Source organism: Typha latifolia, chromosome 3, assembly GCF_019914945.1.
Source record: "Typha latifolia isolate L0001 chromosome 3, TyphaL0001v2, whole genome shotgun sequence".
Lineage (NCBI taxonomy): Eukaryota > Viridiplantae > Streptophyta > Magnoliopsida > Poales > Typhaceae > Typha > Typha latifolia.
This window is the reverse complement of record NC_133088.1, coordinates 164612-184734: the sequence shown is the minus strand read 5'-3', so window position 1 is coordinate 184734 and position 20123 is coordinate 164612. Positions and strand designations below refer to the sequence as shown.

Sequence of the window (20123 nt, the reverse complement as noted above, 5' to 3'; positions counted from 1 at the left end):
CGTGAGGAGTTCAGTACTAGTGGCCAAAAACCTGAAGAATTGGCGTGCTTTGTGAATTATATTCTGCAGCTCCATGACGGCTGGGTGATTGATGAGCTTAGACCATTCTTCTATCAAAGAATTTGAATCAGAGGTCAAGAAATGGATTAGATTTGCGATGTCCAAGGTTGTTAAAGAGCTTGAACTTGACTTGTCCCAGGGCTTCCAGCGCCTTCCTGATGCAGACTAAATAATAGTAGGAGAACCATGCAAATTGCTTGGTGATAACTACCCCATTTGAGATTGAGCTTGTGTACTAAATTTGGATCATTTAGCTTCTCACTGGGATACATGATTCACAGCCGAAAGTCATCTACTCTCAATTACAACAATTAAATTGTGTATACTAATGAGCTTTTCAGCTTTTTCATGCCAGACGAAATCCATGCCTGGAAGATTACAGTTACAAGGTATGAGGAATAAAACAAACCATATCTCCCTCCCAATTGATTCAAAGCAAATCAATAAATCTCTCCCAGGAAGACATGAAGAAAAAAAAATAAAAAAATAACTTCAATTGACTTGCAATTTGTACATGTTACAGTGTGGTAATTTCCACGAATGACCAATAAAACTTTCCATGATCAAAGTGCTAGAATATACAATTCAGAATGACATTAAGAACCATAGCATATATTAACATTTTTCGCTCTCTCACACTTGAATTACTGGGTAAGGCACACATATGTTCACTCCAGATATATATATCAGGATGCCCCTCCAGATTTCTGCTGGAAGTATCATCCTAGATCATGATTTGGTAAATCACAGATCTCGTGGTAGTAATGAAGAAACAGCCATTCTTCAAAAAGTCATGGGAAAATAGTTCTATTCAGCAAACCATTCTTTCATTTCGTACTCCTCCTAGACCACCATCTTTTGCGTGGTTTCTCTTCGGGACTTGCAAGCTTCTGAAGTGCAGTCTTTGTCTCCCTCAATCGAACTTTGTAATCCTTCTTCCATGCAGAAAATCGTGCTTTCAGTTTCTGAAACTCTTCGTCTGGCTTTATTTTTGAAGCAGACTGCCCCGACTTAACAGCAATAAGGAATCCAGCACAATCCTCAAAGACCTGGCTCCTCTGCTCAAACTCCTTTACGAGGAAGCCAACTGCATTATGTTTCCCATCAGTAGCACTTACTATTCCAGCATCAGAAATATGGTTTTGTTTGGCTGGTGTGTCTTCAGATGTGCGTGTCTCAGTGGAAAATGTATCATCAGAGTCATAGTTGTGATGAATTCGAGAAATTCCTCTTTGGCTGACCCAATCATCAGAAGATAGAGTCCTTTTAGCTGCAGCAAGGCTCACCTGAGGAGAGTATTCAAAATTGTAAAAATAAGATATTCATGACTTTGCTGCTGGACAAAGCAGAATATTATACAAAAGAGTTGCAAATAAAATGAGTAAAGAGGAAAACAAAAATATGATATCGGAGGAATGATTATTTCTGCAAAACAAGTAAACAGATCATCAATCACTGTTATTGCAAACAATTTTTCAGGCTTCTCAGGCAAAAATAACAACGGACATTCATAGTAAATAATATAATATAACAAAAAGAGTGCTAAAAAAATTAGAAAGAAAAATCATTGTAAATAATTTTACCTGTAACGCTGTTAGCTGTTTCTGCCATGTCTCTTCCATAGACTTCATCTTTGCCTCGTAGTCTAACCATATCTGCTTATGTTGTTGAAGTTGCTCTTGTAAGATAGCATTCTCCTCTTCCTTCTTCTGCAATGCTTCCATGGGCTTCATTTTTATCTCGTATTCTGAACATTTTTGCTTATATTGCTGAAGTTGCTGTTGTAGGATAGCATTCTCGTCTTCCTTCTGTTGCAGTGCTACTTCTGCTTCTTCCATGGGCTTCATTTTTACCTCGTATTCTGAACATTTTTGCTTATATTGTTGAAGTTGCTGTTGTAGGATAGCATTCTCATCTTCCTTCTGTTGCAGAGCTACTTCTGCTTCTTCCATGGGCTTCATTTTTACCTCATATTCTGAACATATTTGCTTATATTGTTGAAGTTGCTGTTGTAGGACAGCATTTTCATCTTCCTTCTGTTGCAGTGCTACTTCTGCTTTTAAAACCTGCATCTGAAGTTGAGCCAGAACTGAAGAGCACACTTCATCATTATCCTTGTTAGTTTCCTGTCATCAAATTTAAAAACTCACCCATTATTTAAAGTGACTAAATTTCGAAGGGATCTTTAAGCTTTCAAATGAAAAGACACACAGTCAATTAATTCATAAGTGAAATGATTTCGTTAGCAACTACAACCTATTGACTGAGAAATAAATAGGAAAATACAGTGAGATAGACCATTGGTATTCTAGAATCCAGAATTTTGTGGTACATGATATCAGGTTCTATAATATCATGTGCTTGAAGGAGTGAGTTACAACTTGAATAGCCACTGCATTCCATTTTTGACAGTAAAATCTTATTGTAACTGAACTTTTACTCGTAACTAGTACTTCTGCAGCCCTCTTCCTTTTGCATATACTCGTGTACAAATTATTAGTTTACATGCCCATTAAGATTCACCCTTGGAATTAAAAAAATTGGTAATGAAGAGAAGAATTGGGATTTACAATGACTAAGAAAGTTGCACAATACTCAACGTAGTGATCATAGACTAAATTGCATGCCTCGTGACAAATTCAGTATCTAGATTTCATGAATCTGCCAGTGAACACAGCTCCACTAATTTCACAAAAATTCCTATAACTCCAAAGACTACAAAAGTAAGAAGATAGAACCTTCTTCCTGATATTCAAACTTCTTATATGAAGTACCTTGATTGAATTATTACTGCCTGGATCCGGGTATATTTTCATGTCAGTGAGCTTTGATGTCTCATGATACTTTGGAGGCACAAATTGATTCCTCACCAAGCACCCACGAATTACTGTAGAAGGATGAGTTAGGAGAAGAAAATGCAATTCTACAACCCACAAACTATTTGCAAGCAATGGATGCATTACCAGACTGCAGAAGGATGATATCCTTCCGCTGGTTATCAGATACTTCCCTAGCAATCCACAGCCTCGCATGTTTTTGTATGAGAACAGCTGCTCTCCATCTCTTCATCTGACATTCAAACTTGAGCCTTGCTCTTTCACCTCTTACAACTGCACGGATCACATTGCCAAACATGGCAAGATTAGGCCAAACTTCTATGCATAAATCAAAGATGTTTACTATAGAGAAGGAAACAAAATCAAAGGTACTTTTTTTAATGGAAATACTGATAAGCTAATTATTTTGTGGTCCTTTCACAAGAAGTGATCTTTTATTTCTTGTTGAGAGGGAACCAATTTCTTGGACAGAAAATGGGAGAGAAAGAAGGGACGATAAGCTTCTGAAGATTTTTCTGAGAAAACTTTTACTAAATTAAAAAAGAAAAAAGAAATTTGGTCGCACTAGTTTTCAAGTAAACCATATGTAAGTAATAATTTTCCAGAAAAGAAGAACTCTTGGGGAGGGTTAGTACCAAACAAAACCTCAGGAAATTGAGAAAGAAGTAGGTAGTCCGGCTTACTGAGAAGATAGCATCCATCAATCATTTTAAACTAAGAAGGAAAGATGAAGTCATGAATATGGCTATCGTAGATACCACAACCAAATTTTTATTTGAGATATATTAGAAAGGATTAACTAAGCATGGGACCAAGCATTACATGACTGCAAGGTAGTTGCTCCTTTCAGGAGTTCATGATAACCGCGACGGGCATGGAAACCACGAAAGTACTTCTGAATCCGAATAATCTCTTGAAATGTTCGACTTCTGGCATCTTCAGATGCAGTAACCTGTAAAACCATAAAGAAGCAAGCAAAAGATAACCAGAAAGAAAATAATCCAGCTATAAATATGAGGTAAGCTAATATCCGACCAAGATCAAATTAAGCAGAGCAGAGTTCCTATATTATTCATTGTCAGAAGGGTTAGGAGACATCACAGAAAGATTGATGCTGGATTTCGTTAATCAAGGACAGAAACTACAGCAATTATGCTCTCAGAGACTGAATTTGAGATATAAAATTGTAAAATTGTACAGATTGCAAACATCAAAACCTCGGCGATAATGATGGAAACTGAAAAGATGGAATAGAGGTCTTGTTTACACTTTGAATAAAAGTGTGGACTACTAGGAAACAGATACTATTGAAAGAAGTAGACCAAATCAGTTACCTTCTCTCGGGCATGATCTTTGGTGTCAAACCACTCCAACTTCTCATCAAGTAAAATTTCCATACTGGTAGCTTCTTCCACTATTCCCTCGAAGCTCTCTAATTCTGGTATCTTAGGATAAGGGTGTTCATCTGGTTGCTGTTCAACCTTAGCCATACTCATGCTTCCAAGAATCCGGCTTTCGAGCACCACTGCCTTGTTTTCCATCAACAAGCTTTTGGGTGCGTTGGTTTCAAACCTAGTACCGGGACCAAGCAACGATCTTCTTGAGGTGGGCAAGCGCCCTCTCGAGGTGGGCCGAGCCGGCAATGCCGGTGGCAGGTCCTTTGGCTTCTCATCCCTCTGCCTTATTGCATCCAGCATTAACTCCATGGAGCTCCTGACCATCATAGGAGACATGGTGGCAGCCGACGACATGACTCAAACTGTGAAACTTCCCCAAACGGCAAAACAAATTATCCACCGAAAACCAAAAACTCAAATCTTTCCTCAATTTTCTCAAAAACTGCCTCAGATAGACAGATCTCACCCCAACTCGCAAAACCAACGATTCAAAATCACAAATTTTTAAACTAGAAACGAAAAAGATTAATTTTTTCCTCAATTTTCTACCGCCCCGAGCTCAGAGTTGCAGACTTCCTGCACTTTCGAATGGGTAATCTAAAAACTAGCCACAGTAAAATCACTGGTGAACAAGAAAATCAGCAATCCGAATCGATTTCAAACTCGAAAACCACTAATTCTGAAATTTTCAAGTTCGAAACCTCTAGCTAAGGGCTGGGAACAACACGCAAGGTGGCTAAAAAGCTGCGAGCTTTACAAAAGTTGGCAGGGAGATGCCTCAAATATGTAGAGCTGAAGGTGAGTGGAGGTGGGTCTGTTACAGAAGAGATGAATAAAAACAAATCCCAACAAAACTTTTTGCCCGTTGGAGTTGTGGGGACTAAAACCGCTCCCTTCGAAGAAAAACTAGGCTTGCTTGGCAGGGAATTCAAATCTCCTCAACGGCCCCATTTCCTGCGGTTTCTTTTTTTTTTTTTTTTAAAATAAAATTCTTCTCAAACTTTATTTATATATATATATATATATATATTTTCATAAAAGCCCTGGAGAATGCAAAAATTACGTCTTCCATTGAAACCGACGTCAGGCGTACTGCGTAAATAGGGTGTTTTTGTTAATTTCTTGAAACTTTGTGGTACTTTGTATATTCAGTTGAGCAGTGTGAGCCATTCGTTGGATGGGAGCGGCAGGAGATGATCTCCTGATCAGATGTCATAAGCAGAACAGGATACAGCCTTCAGAGTTCATCTGGCAGATTTCCAAATACTCCATTTACTTAATCAAATGCAATAATGATTAAAGGAAGGGACTTAATCCATGGCCATTCATACCAAAAACTTCCTTTCCAGTAATACAAGTCTAAAGTGCCATCATTAAGAAGAAATTATCCCAGGTATGATGCAGTATTATTATTCACGTAATAGTTTGGTGAGTACTGAGTGCGGATCCAAAAAGGCATCTAGACTAGAGGTGCCTTTACTTGTAAGTTGCAAGCGAGAGAGAATTAACGTAGAAGCAATCCTGATGACTGCTGAGTTGGTATGCTTATATGCTCAGTTTTTGAGCTTCAGATGGTCAAAGAAATCAAAGAAGATGGTTCAATAAGGGGACGTAGAGATTCTAGATTAATTTGGAAGCATCTTTTTACGCTGGATACTTGTTTAGTTTTTCACTTGGACTTTAACTTGATGTTGGTTAAGTTGCTTTATTATGATACTGCGTGATGGATGAAGGTGGACAAACTTTGATGGTTTTTTTTTTTGGTTTGGTGGTATCCCCTAATTTTGTTGTTCCTTTTGCTAATAGCTGTGATGGTCTACACTGATAAGGGAATATGCAGGAATTATTTTTGGACTATGAACCTAATAAAAGTTTTTATGTTCTAATTGTAATTGAAGTTTCTGCTTAATAGCTCAACGAAATAGGATTTTTATCTTTTATCAAGAAAAGATTTAAAAAAAAAAAAACTCCTTATCCAGCACATTACTTAGCTAGCTTATGAGGCTCCAATTATTTCTACCTTCATCTTATGCATAGATAGTAAAGGCTTATACCTAATTTATATATATTAAGTGGAAAGCAAACTGTTGTTTCTGTTCAGGTTCTGGTTAAAAGGGTCATGTCAGTATGTCATCTTTGGTTGGATCCAATTTCGGGTCCGTCACCAGGATCCAATTCGGGTAACGAATCAGAATTCAGAACCAGATAAGTTGGGTCGGATGCAGAACGCTTAGCGGGTTAATGGATCTACTATCACAAGGTACCAACTTATTGGGCTATTAATTGAGGCCCAGCAGCCCCTCAAAAGTGGCATCACGAAGCTATATAATATTTCTCTCTTTTCTCTCGCTGCGAAAAGGGTAACCCTAAGCTTAGCCATGGCGAAGAACAGGAACAAGAAGAGGAATAACGGAGCCGTCTCCATGGACATCTCCGAGGGCGTATCGGTTGATTCTCCCCAACGTATGAATCTATTAGATACTCTTTTACTGTCTTTTCTTTTCGTTTTTTATTTTATTTTAGATGGGTGTAATCTTTGTTTTTTTTTTTTCTGGATTTTGCTGCTGCAGCAATGGAGATATTGGAAGATAAATCGACGAACTCGGCACTCAATCATGTCAACAGGTGCCTTATTTTAAAAGCTCTTTTCTCCATATTTTGTTTGTGATTCACTTAAGTTTGTGGGCTTTAGAAAATTCATAGTTTAAGTGGACTAATTTACTGTGATCACTGGAAATTGGTAATCCATCATCTGAATTCTTATATCCTTTTTGAACATCAAAGCTTGAGTTTAGTAAAGCAACATTTAGCTTTTGTTGGACTAAAGTTCATATCGTCGATCGTGTTGGAATTCGATATGTTTATTATATCTTGATATCGGCCTTAAAAAGCATGAAAGTGAGTTATGGGTTTGTGATTAATGACCTTACTGTATGGGAAGCATGGAAGATGGTTTATAGCAAGCTTCGGTAGGTATAGGTTCAAATCTGAGGTTCAAAAGGAATACAATTTTTTTAGAATCAGATTTCATGAGAGGGGTTTTCTAGATTTCAGAGCCGCACAAATGATGTGAAACCAAATTTTCTGTCAATCTTTTATTTTAAAACACATTTTAAGTTTTGATTTATGGCGATACTGTGCATTTGTCTTAAGCCCCAATCAATCTATACAATAGCATAGGAAGGGAAGGAGAAGAGATCTTCTGTAGTTCTTCAATTCTTGAAATGATAAATCATACGGTAGTCAGTAGTTAGGAGAGATCTCCATCAATTATTTAGTAAGGGCTGGACTGGAGCTCTTTAAGAAACTCAAGTTTCAATTCAATGGTTCAAAAGAGATCTTACCTTTTAATGTTTCAGAAATGCATGAAATACATAGTGAAGATTAAAAAGATTAACAAATAGACTTGAACCTAACTAAACATGACTCAAATTAAGAGTTAGTCATCTGATGCTAGCCAAAGACTTGGTAGTTGCCCTGCCCCTCCTCTCTCTCTGGTAAACTCGTCTGTCAATTATTTATTTGAGCTACATCAATATGTCCTTTCTTATATTACAAAAATCCTAGGATTCATAAAATTAAGAGGAAGCAATAATACAGTTTGTTTCCTAACAGTCCTGACAAAATGGCCTGTCTATATATCTCTATGGTATATTTACAAGGACGACAGTGATTCCATAACAGTATATTTTGTTTCTTTTATTAGTAAGAAATAGATGTAACTTAATACATATTTAGTAAAGCTTAAGCCTAATGATATATATCTTGTTACTATCATTTCTGCTGAAAATTAGTTTTGCAAAGAAATGTTTTTCCGTTCATTATATCTCTATGGTATACTATCATTTCTGCTGTTAACTTAGTTTTGCCTGTCTATATATCTCTATATTATATTTACAAGGACCACATTGATTCCACAACAATTTATTTTGTTTCTTTTATTAGTAAGAAATAGTTGTAAGTTGTAATATATATATTTAGTAAAGCCTAATGATAATATATCTTGTTACTGTCATTAATGCTGCAAATTAGTTTTGCAAGCAATAATATAGTTTTTCCTTTTGATTTGTCAGCTGGCCCATTTGATGGTATATTTATTAACTAATAAATTTTTTTCTTTTGTATATGGGGGGAAAATTACCATTTATGGTTAGGCCTAAATTCACTTCACCCTTCTATAATTTTACATTATCACTTCACCCCTTTATGGTTATATTTAAACTGAAAATGTTATTTTTACTCAACCAATTTATTAGTCGAAATTGAAGATACTAGTTAGAGATAAAGTCATAGATAATTAGATAAATTTTTCAATACACCTAAAATAATACTAATCGGATTTTAAATGACAACAATATGATTAATATATTGAACACATGTTTTTATTGTATTTTTGTTATTTGAAATTTGATCGGTATTATTTTAGATGCGTTGGAAAGCTTATTTAATTATCTATAATTTTATCTTTAATGAATATCTTTAAATTCGATTCGTAGATTGGTCAAATATGATGAAAAAATATTGGTTTCAATTTGAATATAACCATAAGGGGGTAAACCAATAAAGTAGCACAAATAAAACTATAGAGGGGTGAAGTGAATTTAGGCCTAACCGCAAAGGAGTAAAATGTAATTTCTTTTCATTCAGCTTTCTTTGGATAAGTGTTCAAAAAATGCATTGTAAGATTCCACCTCATTAATTAAAGTAATAAAAGTGTTTATCCCCCTTTCTTTCTAATTGTGGTGACTATTCTAATTCTTGGAACCAGAAAAATCAAGAAGGCACCAGCAAAAAGATCAAAAAACATCAGAAAGCAAAAGGCTGTTGCCAGAGCTATCTCCATCAGTGAAAAGTCCGAGGTGAAGATCTCAAAATCTAAAAACAAGATCGTCAGAGTTCAGTCAGCCAAGTCCTTGTATGATTGAGGTGAGCATATCTTTACCTCTGTCTGACTACCTTCACTAGATGAACAATGTGGCTTTCTCTTGCATATGCTATAAATAATGGTCTGCTTTGAACCCATTGTCAGGTTGACTTGTTTTTCTCTGGTCCAGTTATTGGATTGGTAGTTAAGAGTGTTAAGACACCCAGATGACTCTGGATTAGCCATCTGACCAAGGAAGTGCTAATAGAAAAGAAATGCTAATAGAAAGGAGTCGTTTATGGCCAACGATGTTACTTGGCTCTCTTATTTTGTTGAGATGCTTTAATTGAGTGAGATGTAGCCATTAGGAGATTAACTATTTGTTATTAACTTGTAATTTGTTATTAATTTGAAAGTGCACTACAGATGGATATGTACTCACTTGCATGGATTAGTTAACATTACAGAACCCTTCATTCTTGTCATTATTTGTCTCCTACATTAGATCAGGCTAATTATGACTTGAGCTCCTGAGCTGGTCCGTCAAGAGAATCTGTCTTCAGAGTTTCTGATTGCTGCACCTGCCTTGTGTTGCTGTTTTTTTATATTAAAAAATAAATAAAAATTATCTATTTATTTTTTAACTGATCGATTCTTGTAGAAGATATCTGAGTCCAAAACTAGCCCAACTGTTTGGTCACACAGGTGATGGTTTCAATGTTGTCTAAAACACGGCAGTTTTGCCAAAAAGAAAGACCAGCCCAACATATGATGGTTGATTCTCCTGGGCCCTGAATTTCTTTTGGATTAACGTAAGAATAACCCCCTTTGTTTTCAAGTTTTCTACCGACTAGTCTTTTTTAACTTTTATTAAAATATATTCCTCCTCAAATTTATTATCAAATAAGGCTGATTTATTGTAGTTTTAATAAAAACGTTAAATTAATTAATATTTTTTTAAATAAAAATATTAATTTAGTTTTTTTTTATCTGGTTCTAAAATATTGAACTCATCAACATTTTATGTATATAATTTTTTATTATTTTAATCTTTCAACAATTATTTGTTAATAAATTTAAATAATAATTTATTTTGATACAAACAAAAAGTCTAGTCTCATCAAAAAACTCCATGTTTTTTTTTAAAAGGATGGGAAAAGGACAATTCAGGGTGTATGCTACAGTAATCTACCATTGCTGCAGTAAAATTTTTGTACAGTTTTGCATTATTTTAAGCACACATTTAAAAAATTTTAATATATTTTTAATTATTTTTTAAATGGAAGACTATAAATATTTTTTTTAAAAATAAGCTAATAGTTAAAAAAATTCTAAAAATAGCTAAAATATGGGTTGGACGGAGTGATTGATTAATAATGGGCTAGACTATTTTAGCCCGGCCCGAATCCGGCCCAGTCCGTCCGATTAGAAATATCTAGGCGAAGTTAACTCCCTTTACTTTTTCTTTTTTCAAGCTTTAATTTACAAATAGTAAATTGCTCGATCACTTTAATGTGAGTTTATGCTGCAGGCGTTCTGCGACCTTTGTTAGATCCGTTTGTACTGGATGAATAAGATAACGATCCAATCAAGAGTAGTGGGACACCTCGAGGAGGACATAATGGCTGTTTTGATCCTTTTTATACGTCACGGTCGACCTCAGCATATCTCCATATCTTCTACCTCCTGTTGCATAGAAATTCTTTTCTTTTTTCTGGGCCCACTCAGCTAGGAACTGTTTAATCTTTTCAATATTTTCCAAGATTAAACAAAGACTTTCTTACTAGAAAGGATTTATCTAGAGTCTCCAATTTTCCCTACTATTTAGGAAGTGCCGAATTCAGTATAGCAGCATAAATATATATATATATTTAAAAAAAAAAAAGAAAAAAAAGAAGAGGCATACAACAATGAGTTTATCCTTATTCCTTGGTTCAATACTTTTGAATGCGTGTGACGGCATATATGTTCCAGACGACTTCGTCTCTTTCGTGGTCTTAAAAAGTTCCTACATCATAGTAATGTGTACAATAAGTTTATTAATTAGCAGAGTCGCGTCATTGGTGCAAACAAAGTACATTGAATGGCAAAAGAAAAAGAAAATAGAGTTGAAGACTTTAAGGAATGGACCCATAATTCCCAGTACTATAGAGATGCCTTACCATTTACCAAGCAAGAGTTGGTGGACCCAACCCAAGTGGAAGAGCTCTTCCTAGAAAAGTTCTCACGGAGGTAGGCGGGGCTTGTTGTAATCGGAGTCCTCTTGTTGAAAAATTTATCATAATTCTCAGTTATAAAAGAGGAGAAAAGAATCAAGTGCTTAATACTATCAAATTATCGCTTCTCTCTAATTAAGAATCTTGCGTTGCTTGAAAGCTACACTAAAATAAAACATGGAATTACTTATAATGAATGATCAACTATGCTTCTATGCGGGTAGTGTATCCACCGTCCACGTCGCCATCCAACAGTCATCCAGCTTACACGCACAGGTTGTCCCACACAAAATTTATATGCGCGCAACTGGACAAGTTAAAATACCCTCTCTCTCTTGCCTTTTGGCCTTTCCTCACCTCCTTCGCTTCGTTCCGTTATTTAAACTTTGAGCTCTCCCCCGATCTCGCAGCTATTTGGGAATGGAGAAAGACGAGACGCAGAGCCTAAGCCTGACGGAAATGGTTCGTGTTAACGGGTCACCGGCGGAGGCGAGTTTGGCGGCGGACGGCGAGTTGAGGTGGCGTGGCGAGGATGGAGTGCGGTGCTTGGCGTTGGAGCCCGAGGTGTTGGGGATCGAGGTGGAAGGAAGGAGATTAACCGTTAAGGCGTTTCAAGTGGACACCAAGGGTGTCTCATGCGGCGGAGGGGGTGGAGGAGGGAAGAGCGTGAGGAAGGATTACGTATTCGAGATGAGCACGGAGGATTCGGCAATTCGGTGGAGCGAGAGATTGAAAGATTGCATCAATTTTCTAGGTATTTATATTTCACGTGTTTGGTGTTCAAAAGAAAAGTTTTTTTTTTGTTTTCCCATGTTGGACAAATCTGATAACGACAGGTAGGAAAGATCAATTTTCTCTTTGCGAAAGAGAACCCTTCAAAATTAATTGATTTTCATAATTTATTCTTGTTTATATTGGTTGTTTTGAAATCTTTTGGTATATGAACATTGCTTATGCAGAGAAAGTGAATTTGGTATATACTGGATTAGTCAAGGCGTCTCCTATTTTATTTACATATGTCCTTTATGATGTTCTTTGGAGATTAGCCTGTCTCTTTGGTTAATTTTGTGGTGTAAATACTTGCTAATCGCACTACTTATTCTCTTCTTAAGATGTTTCAAACATTTTTATTAATCTTGAAGCAGAACTCAGAAATCATGCTTTCTTTTGCAATTACAGAAGAATCATATGATTCTTCGTTTCTTTTTGAGCTACTATGATCCTGTAATCCTAAATAAGAAAGATATTCCTTCTTCATGTTGTGGCTTATTTAGGTGATTGAAGTAACAATTCATTCTTTTCCAACCATCCCATTATGAGATAAGAATAATTTATCTCTTCTTCCATCACAGATCGCCCAAAACGATTATTTATTATTGTAAACCCATTTGGTGGTAAGAGGTGTGCACGTAAGATTTTCGAAACTGAAATCAAGCCCCTCCTGGAAGCTGCGGGTGTACTCTTTACCGTACAAGGTTGGTGAGCTCCCAACAACTCTCTCTCTCTCTCTCTCTCTCTCTCTCTCTCTCTCTCTCTCTCTCTCTACTTTTCTAACTTTGTTGTGGAAAAAAGAAAAATTAAAAGAGAGATTGATGTTCTTTATATTGAACCTTCTTTCAGAAACAGAGTATCAGTTGCATGCTCAAGAAATTGCCTATTCAATGGATGTTATAAAGTATGACGGGATAGTGTGCATCAGTGGTGATGGTATTCTCGTGGAGGTTAGTAGTTTATAATGCATATTCACAACATGCAGTGAAAGCTTGCGATGTTTTGGGGTCTGTTTGGATGGATTGTGGAAGTTGACTTTGTTAGAATAGAAAAAAAAAGAACTATTGAATGCTCCTTAATTAATATCTTATATGGACCTTCATTTGATAAAATATTTCCTGAGTATAAATAAATAAAAGAGAAACTACATGGCCTGTATTTAGAAGGCTGCCAAATACTAGCGAAGAAAGAGACAGCATCAATTGATTAAATTTGTTCTGCAACTTGCTGATATTAAAAGTACTCAATATTATATATATCTCCATGGAGTTGCAATTCCGCCCGTTCACGAGTATCTAGTGCTCAGCCAGCTCAAGCTTGACTGGATCTTTGAACACCAGATAAGTTCAAACTTTATACTAAGGGGTAGGACTTGAGCGTCATTGCTCAGTTGTTTGGCTCATTGAGAATCATGAGCATCTATGCTTGTCATTAGTCATGTGCATATAATTCTGTGGTTTAGATTAATTTTTTGCCTGTCCTTTTCCTCTGTAATTTACTTTTGCGACAATTACCCTATAGGTAGTTAATGGTTTACTGCGAAGAGGAGATTGGGTCACAGCAATAAAAGTGCCACTAGGGATTATTCCAGCTGGTATGAAATATTTATAAGCTGTTAATATGCTATTCTACTCTTTTAGTCTAGTGCACTGTTGGATGATTACACTTTAAGTTACTTGTAAACAAGAACTTATGGTTAAAATATTTGCCACAAATATTGAGCCATTGCACTTTGGTTGCTCATAGTAATTTGAGGTCCTGTGTATACAATTCAGGTTAAAACCATCCAGAACCTTTTCATTTGGACCTTCCATTTTTTGTCTTAAGTTCAAGAGTTAATTTCCTCGTATCTTTATATTTGATGCTACCTAATCTTGGTCCAGTATAAATGAAAAGCTGAACACTTCAAGTTGTTCTGCTACCCAAATTCATGAAATCAATGCATTTACTAGTGCAGTTAGTTATGAACTTATGATTAGTGACTTATGTGGCTTATAGCTGATTCATTTCCATTCCTAGATAGACCTGATTTTGCCTTCTTAGTTCACCACATTTGAGGAGACCCTTCAAAAGTTCGTTTAATTCTTGTATCAGAAAAAAGAAGTTTAATATTTTTGTTTGTGATGCATAAAAGTATCTTGATGTAAACTGATTTTAATAATTTGATGTACATCTTTTGGTTATCTTTCATGGATAAATTCCTTGCCAAATGTAAGGTAGGATGATTTGTAACTCTGGATAGTACTAAGACTCTTCCACCTTGTAAGTTTCAGTTAAATTCCTAGTACCTTGATCGCATCTTGGTTTACTTGTTTGATCTCCTGAGGGATCTGATGTCCATGCAGCATGGTTGAATGATGAAGCAACTGACAGTATTGCAGCTTCAGTGCATGATTCTTTGTTACACAGGTTAGGACATATAAATGGGAGAAAATTTGTAGTTGCTTGAAGTAAAGATTAATAGGAAGGCATTAAATTAAATCATTGAAAGAACATTAATTCTGTTAAATGTTGTATTTCTGTCAAGAACAATGAAGGAAATGGAATGTGCCTTGTCTTCTGAAAACAGTATTTTCTGGTAAAATTCCTGATTTTATGTTTCAGTTAGTATTTAATTATGGTTTCAGTTTGCTTTTTTTTTAATCACTGTGCCGTTCAATTTATTACAATGCTGATTTACACATAACTTGTATTGCTGGAATGCAGTCCTTCTGCTGTTGGTATAAATAATATGGCATACTGGTTGCTGATGTAGTATATCTAATGCAGGTACAGGAAATGGCATGGCAAAATCACTTCTGGATTCAATTGACAGTATCTACTCGGTATCCAATGCTGCATTTTCAATTCTCAGAGGTCATATTTTTCTTCTTTAAGCTATTTCTGGTTTATTCTAAATGACAACTTGTGAAAACTGAAAATTGTTAATGTTGAGTCAATTGGTTTATTATATGCTGATGAAATATATATATTTAGAAAGCAATTTCTTTCCTGCATACAGGTCACAGACGGCCACTCGATGTTGCTTCTGTTGTCCAAGGAGAGACAAAGTTTTTCAGTGTCTTAATGCTTACTTGGGGTATGACAACTACATGCAGGGGCAAAGTTGAACCAAATGATATATATGAACGATATCATCTAGAACTAGTGTACTCACCATTCAGTTTTAAGAGTATGTAAAATTTATCTACTTATATATTTGATGGCCATTTGCAAACTGCAGGTTTGGTTGCTGATATTGATATTGAGTCAGAGAGATATAGATGGATGGGAAGTATTCGCCTGGACTTTTATGTATGTTTATCTGTTATAAGGATTCCTTTATATATTTGTCAGTTTTTCCCTTTGCCTTTTAACATAGGATTCCTTGATATTACTTGCACGTTATCGTCAAGTATGCAGGTGGACTAACAACTGAGGCAACAATAGAAGTGTTTATTCATGTATCTTCAACCACCCTTACCGCATCATTCTTGACATGTATTTTCTGTGTAATTCTGATGGATTAAGAAAGAACCCAGATAAAATTTTCTCATCAAGATTACTGAAAATTACCAGCTGTATTTTTTAATTTTTATTGAATAGATTAGAATTTTGAAGAGGTATCATACATGAAGGGAACACTGTTTGGACAGTGGAATAATTCTGAATTATGTTGTAACATGAATGAAGTGACAACTTATAACAAGCTGCACCCAGATATATAACGTGCTTATATTCTTATGTAATTCCAGTCTCTTCTCCGCATAATGAACTTGCGAAAATATAGTGGGCATGTTCAGTTTGTGCCAGCACCAGGATATGAAGAATATGGAGAAGCGATAAAGCAAGTTGATAGCCCCAACGGCAAAACTGCCTTCTCTGAAGAAGGTCGAGGAAATAATATAAAAGCTCAATCACATGCTTACCAAGGCCCTTTGATTGAATTTGAAGGTTCAGCATGGAGATCTCTTGATGGTCCCTTCATTTCTGTGTGGATCAACAATGTACCTTGGGTCAGTGAAGATGCCAAGCTAGCACCTGAAGCAAAGGTATTTTTATTCTATGTTGCAATAGCTTTCCTATTACTTTGTTTCTCACCTGTCTTCCACTGCCGATCACCTCTCTCTTTATATCGATATGCAAAATTCATCTTTTAATATTGCATCAAATCAACAAAAGGCTTTCTTCATTTGAGCAATGCTGAATTAGTACTCAATGTTATAGAATGCAAAGAGAGGATTTTGATTAGTTCCTAACCAAAAGAGGATGGCCACTTTTAAATAAACTATGTATATGTGCAGGATTATCATTTTTTATCAATGACTATATTAATGAATGAAGATGATTGATTTGCTTTATCCTATTAAGCAAATAGGATGTCCTGGATTGTACTTCTGTGTGCACCAAAAAATTTAATCCAGGAAAGTCCTTGAATGTTCACTTCTTTTTATTTCCTTACTCATCAATAACATCCTTAATGACTGTGATACAGTTCTCAGATGGCTACCTAGATGCAGTCATAATCAGAGAATGTCCAAAGTTGGCACTTTTATCTCTAATGCTAAAGATGAGCGATGGGAGCTATGTCAAATCACCATATGTTACATATCTCAAGGTGCGTAGTTGTTTCTCTGAAGTCTGACCATCTAATAGCTATCCTGCAGCTTTTTATCCCAAAAATAAAATGGTCAGTAGCAATGGCTTGGGATCTTTATAAAGCTCAAATAGATGCTCTCTCTCTCTCTCTCTCTCTCTCTCTCTCTCTCTCTCTCTCTCTCTCACACACACACACACACACACACACACGCACAGTATATGTGTATATTTTGCATGTCGCAGTATTAAGTCTGTATAGTTGACTGAAGAAGGTTTCCTTTTTCCAGATTGGAAAATCAAATCATAGTAAAAGATAGCAAATCATGTTGTATCCAAAGTTTCATTGTGAATTAGATCGTAAGTTGAGCTTCTTCTTGTGGTTTAACTCCAGCGTTCTTGACCCTTTGAAGGTGTGAACCAATCAAATATTTCCTAATGAATAACTTGCTGCTAAATGCATGAAAGTCATGTCAAAGTCAAACTGAGGGTATAGTTATATGCATTACGAGAAGCATGTGAGAAAAGTTATTCATTACAAAAAACTATGTTAGGATGAAGCCTAATAAAATGATTGGTGTCTCAGGGAGAGATGACTTTGTATTTTATGGGATGAAAATCTGTCAGAAATTGAGAACTGAGTACAAATTTCATAATGTTAGAGACTGTCAGATGAAAATAAAACATGCGCCAAGAGTGTAACTATCTCCTGCATCAAAGTTAGAACAATGCTTTTATGAGTTTGGACAGTGAAGTTGAGGAGAAATGTCACATAAGCAGATGCTGTGGGGGATTCAGTATGGCAGATTGCAACTAATTTGCTACCATTTGCCCTAAAGAGTCACAAGCATCGCAAACTTTCAGTAGAGTGGAGATATAGACAGGTAAAATCAATTGGATCGTACAATTAGTCTTTGTCAACAGTCAGAAAAACAGGCAATTTTAGCGTCAATGTGCTGATTCTATGATTTTTATGCCAGCTAGTTATCATATTAGACTACCCAACAGGGTGTAAGTGTAAGTGTAAGTGTAAGTATTGGTACTTACATGAAAACCATCAAACTCTAAAACTTTCTCTATGATTTTACAGGTGAAAGCTTTTCGCTTGGAGCCAGGTCAACGTGTAGGGAGTACTAACAAGGGCGGTATCATTGACTCGGATGGAGAGGTGATTGCGAGAGGAGATGGATGTCATGGTGGCAACCAGCAAGGGAATCTGATGGCTTATGGCCCTCCCATTCAAATGACAGTGGACCAGGGTTTAGCTACCATATTCTCTCCTAGATGATTCTTTTCTCTTTCATCTGCTCGTGTGGCAGTTCCTTAATTCAAGCTTTGATATTCTGTATATACATATATACATCATTAAAGCAGAAATTAAGAGAAATATACGGCTTCATTATTGGTCCACACCAAAGTTGATGCTTACTTTTTATGGTAGCTAGTCTCAGGGATGCTTGACCAAATTCATAGCAAGTGCTTTGGTGTTCATGATCGAGCTTTCTCTTTTCAGCATGCATGGCAAGTGGAAACTGGACTTGCCCTTTCTCTATCTAGCTAGCTGGGTTTTGGCTCATAGTCATTTATATATTGAGATAATCTTCAGAGATTAATTAACGTTGAAAATTTATAGTGAGGAGAGTAACGGAAGTTTTCGTGCCTGTGTGGGGGCTTCTCTCTCTCTCGCCAGATTCTCTACAAGTAACTCTTTTACTTCTTCCTAACTCATTAATGCACACAGACAGGCATCCTCCGCGAGTCATTTAAACATATATGAGACCCATCCGTCCCAGACTCCCAGTACGTTACCAAAGCCTGTGGTCTTATCCATTGTCTAAGCTGATCTTTTTGTCCGTTTGTCTAAATCACGTGAGAAGTAGCAGCCCAAAGCACCCACCCCACCCCCCCCCCCCCCCCCTATACTCGGGATCTGGGCCGTTCAAACCAAACAAAACTAGTAGGTTTGTAACTGATGATCCAATGGCCGTCATTAACCGCTACACGGTCGGGGACCACCATATCGACGAGAGAACTTAGTACTTAGAGGTGATCCACTCAAGAGTGAGAAAATGAACTCGACGCTATACAAGGGTACGTGTCACGTACTTATTAGCCGAAAGGATAAAATCATGTTAGAGAACCAACAGCGGGTCGGTGCGAAAATGTGTGAAAGGCGTGATGGGTGGAGTTCTACGTGCCCCCATGACGTTGGCAGCATGCAGATGAGGTGCATTTATTATCTCGAATACCTTTCTATCATTTAGTAGGTTCTTTGTATTTTGCACCATTCTTACTGTGTAAATAGTCTTTTCACTATTTTCAATCCTATCCCCCCTTTTTTTTCATTATATTTTAAAAATTCCTGAGTACCCTGGTTATGCATCACAATAAAGAAAGTACATACATGGAGGGATTGAATCGAAATTTATATAGTTATACTTAGTCTGTTCATCTTAGTACGAGGGGGATACAAAAATGGAGTGAAAGGAGTAAATCATATATATATATATATATATAGAGAGAGAGAGAGAGAGAGAGAGAGAGAGAGAGAGAGAGAGAGAGAGAGAGAGAGAGAGAGAGATAAATTCTCAGTTTCCATGTGTGACGAAAATTCTACCATTAAATTGGCTATGGCTCCTATGAGATCTAAACCGTCGATGTTAAGGAACGATATATAGTTAACGGGTCATGATGAAACCCGCATACCAAGTTGTATGAGGGAACTCGCAGGATATATTTGTCGGTATCTGTTGGACGAACACAACGAGGGTAGCTCGAGGATCTGGTCACCTCCCAGTGAGAGACGGCGCTCCCTCTACCAAACTCCGTGCGAAGTCTTCCTGCGTTCACGTTGCCTCGATTCTTGCAGGATCTTTGCATGATCATTAGTTAATTAAATGAATGTCCACTCCCTTTAATGACGTATAATGCTATTTTATGATTGTCTATATATATATATATATCAAAGTAAACTGAATGTTTCCTTCTTTTTTACATTTATTTATAAGACAGATAGACACAATCAAATACATAGTGAGGTCCAACAACAAAAAAAAAATCCCATTACTTATGAATTCTGAAGTGAGTTTCACAATCTGCAACATGTAAGAAATTATGGCGTGCAGATTTGCCACTTGTAATTTTTTATATTTGGTATATAATAAAATAAGAAGTACTTTTCAAACAATTGAATAGTTGTGCTAACTTAAAGTTGTGGCAACTTTAAGCAGCAAAGGAGCGTGTCCAACTAGTTCTAGCCCCTTTTGGGAGTGTAGCAAGACCAACATGCAGTCCAACAAGTTGTAGCTTCGACTGCAGGAAATTATTACACACCCGGATGCTTTGGAGCTCTTGATTTGGTACAATTTTAAATGTATTTGAGTAAATTGAAGGGTAGAATCAA

At 36.4% G+C, this 20123-nt stretch overlaps 3 protein-coding genes across 6 annotated transcripts; 2 read left to right on the top strand and 1 right to left on the bottom strand.

Annotated features, from left to right (window-relative positions):
- Nucleotides 1-539: 539 nt before the first annotated feature.
- On the bottom strand, nucleotides 540-5051 carry LOC140783200 (myosin-1-like). Its single transcript, XM_073129981.1, has 6 exons — nucleotides 4232-5051; nucleotides 3720-3849; nucleotides 3024-3170; nucleotides 2835-2947; nucleotides 1644-2186; nucleotides 540-1346 (listed from the first exon to the last, which is right to left on the bottom strand). The coding sequence occupies exons 1-6, from the start codon at nucleotides 4646-4648 to the stop codon at nucleotides 888-890; spliced, it is 1809 nt and encodes a 602-aa protein (XP_072986082.1). The 5' UTR covers nucleotides 4649-5051; the 3' UTR covers nucleotides 540-887.
- Nucleotides 5052-6607: 1556 nt separating this feature from the next.
- LOC140783368 (uncharacterized) lies at nucleotides 6608-9643 on the top strand. The gene is made up of 4 exons (XM_073130238.1): nucleotides 6608-6757; nucleotides 6865-6919; nucleotides 9063-9220; nucleotides 9324-9643. The coding sequence occupies exons 1-3, from the start codon at nucleotides 6673-6675 to the stop codon at nucleotides 9217-9219; spliced, it is 297 nt and encodes a 98-aa protein (XP_072986339.1). The 5' UTR covers nucleotides 6608-6672; the 3' UTR covers nucleotide 9220; nucleotides 9324-9643.
- Nucleotides 9644-11718: 2075 nt separating this feature from the next.
- Nucleotides 11719-18137, top strand: LOC140784875 (sphingosine kinase 2-like). 4 transcript variants are annotated; one of them, XR_012108329.1, is made up of 12 exons: nucleotides 11727-12128; nucleotides 12727-12849; nucleotides 12995-13095; nucleotides 13667-13739; nucleotides 14915-15001; nucleotides 15147-15224; nucleotides 15369-15439; nucleotides 15541-15588; nucleotides 15880-16176; nucleotides 16620-16742; nucleotides 17307-17604; nucleotides 17811-18137. XR_012108329.1 is itself a non-coding variant. In XM_073132475.1 (11 exons), the coding sequence occupies exons 1-11, from the start codon at nucleotides 11795-11797 to the stop codon at nucleotides 18006-18008; spliced, it is 1533 nt and encodes a 510-aa protein (XP_072988576.1). In that variant the 5' UTR covers nucleotides 11727-11794; the 3' UTR covers nucleotides 18009-18137. The 4 variants fall into 4 exon arrangements, 2 of the variants coding, with proteins under 2 accessions (XP_072988577.1, XP_072988576.1); XR_012108330.1 differs by lacking the exon at nucleotides 15541-15588; XM_073132475.1 differs by lacking the exon at nucleotides 17307-17604.
- Nucleotides 18138-20123: the final 1986 nt, after the last annotated feature.

Excerpts from the sequence above, each read along its gene's own strand:
- LOC140783368 (XM_073130238.1), top strand. The coding sequence starts at position 6,673 with ATGGCGAAGAACAGGAACAAGAAGAGGAATAACGGAGCCGTCTCCATG. Across the intron at positions 6,758-6,864 it reads ATCGGTTGATTCTCCCCAAC|CAATGGAGATATTGGAAGAT; the intron begins GTATGAATCTAT and ends TTGCTGCTGCAG. Across the intron at positions 6,920-9,062 it reads GCACTCAATCATGTCAACAG|AAAAATCAAGAAGGCACCAG; the intron begins GTGCCTTATTTT and ends TCTTGGAACCAG.
- LOC140784875 (XM_073132475.1), top strand. The coding sequence starts at position 11,795 with ATGGAGAAAGACGAGACGCAGAGCCTAAGCCTGACGGAAATGGTTCGT. Across the intron at positions 13,740-14,914 it reads ACTAGGGATTATTCCAGCTG|GTACAGGAAATGGCATGGCA; the intron begins GTATGAAATATT and ends TATCTAATGCAG. Across the intron at positions 15,589-15,879 it reads CAATAGAAGTGTTTATTCAT|TCTCTTCTCCGCATAATGAA; the intron begins GTATCTTCAACC and ends ATGTAATTCCAG.
- LOC140783200 (XM_073129981.1), bottom strand. The coding sequence starts at position 4,648 with ATGTCGTCGGCTGCCACCATGTCTCCTATGATGGTCAGGAGCTCCATG. Across the intron at positions 3,171-3,719 it reads AGCAACTACCTTGCAGTCAT|TTGTAAGAGGTGAAAGAGCA; the intron begins GTAATGCTTGGT and ends TGATCCGTGCAG. Across the intron at positions 1,347-1,643 it reads AACAGCTAACAGCGTTACAG|GTGAGCCTTGCTGCAGCTAA; the intron begins GTAAAATTATTT and ends TACTCTCCTCAG.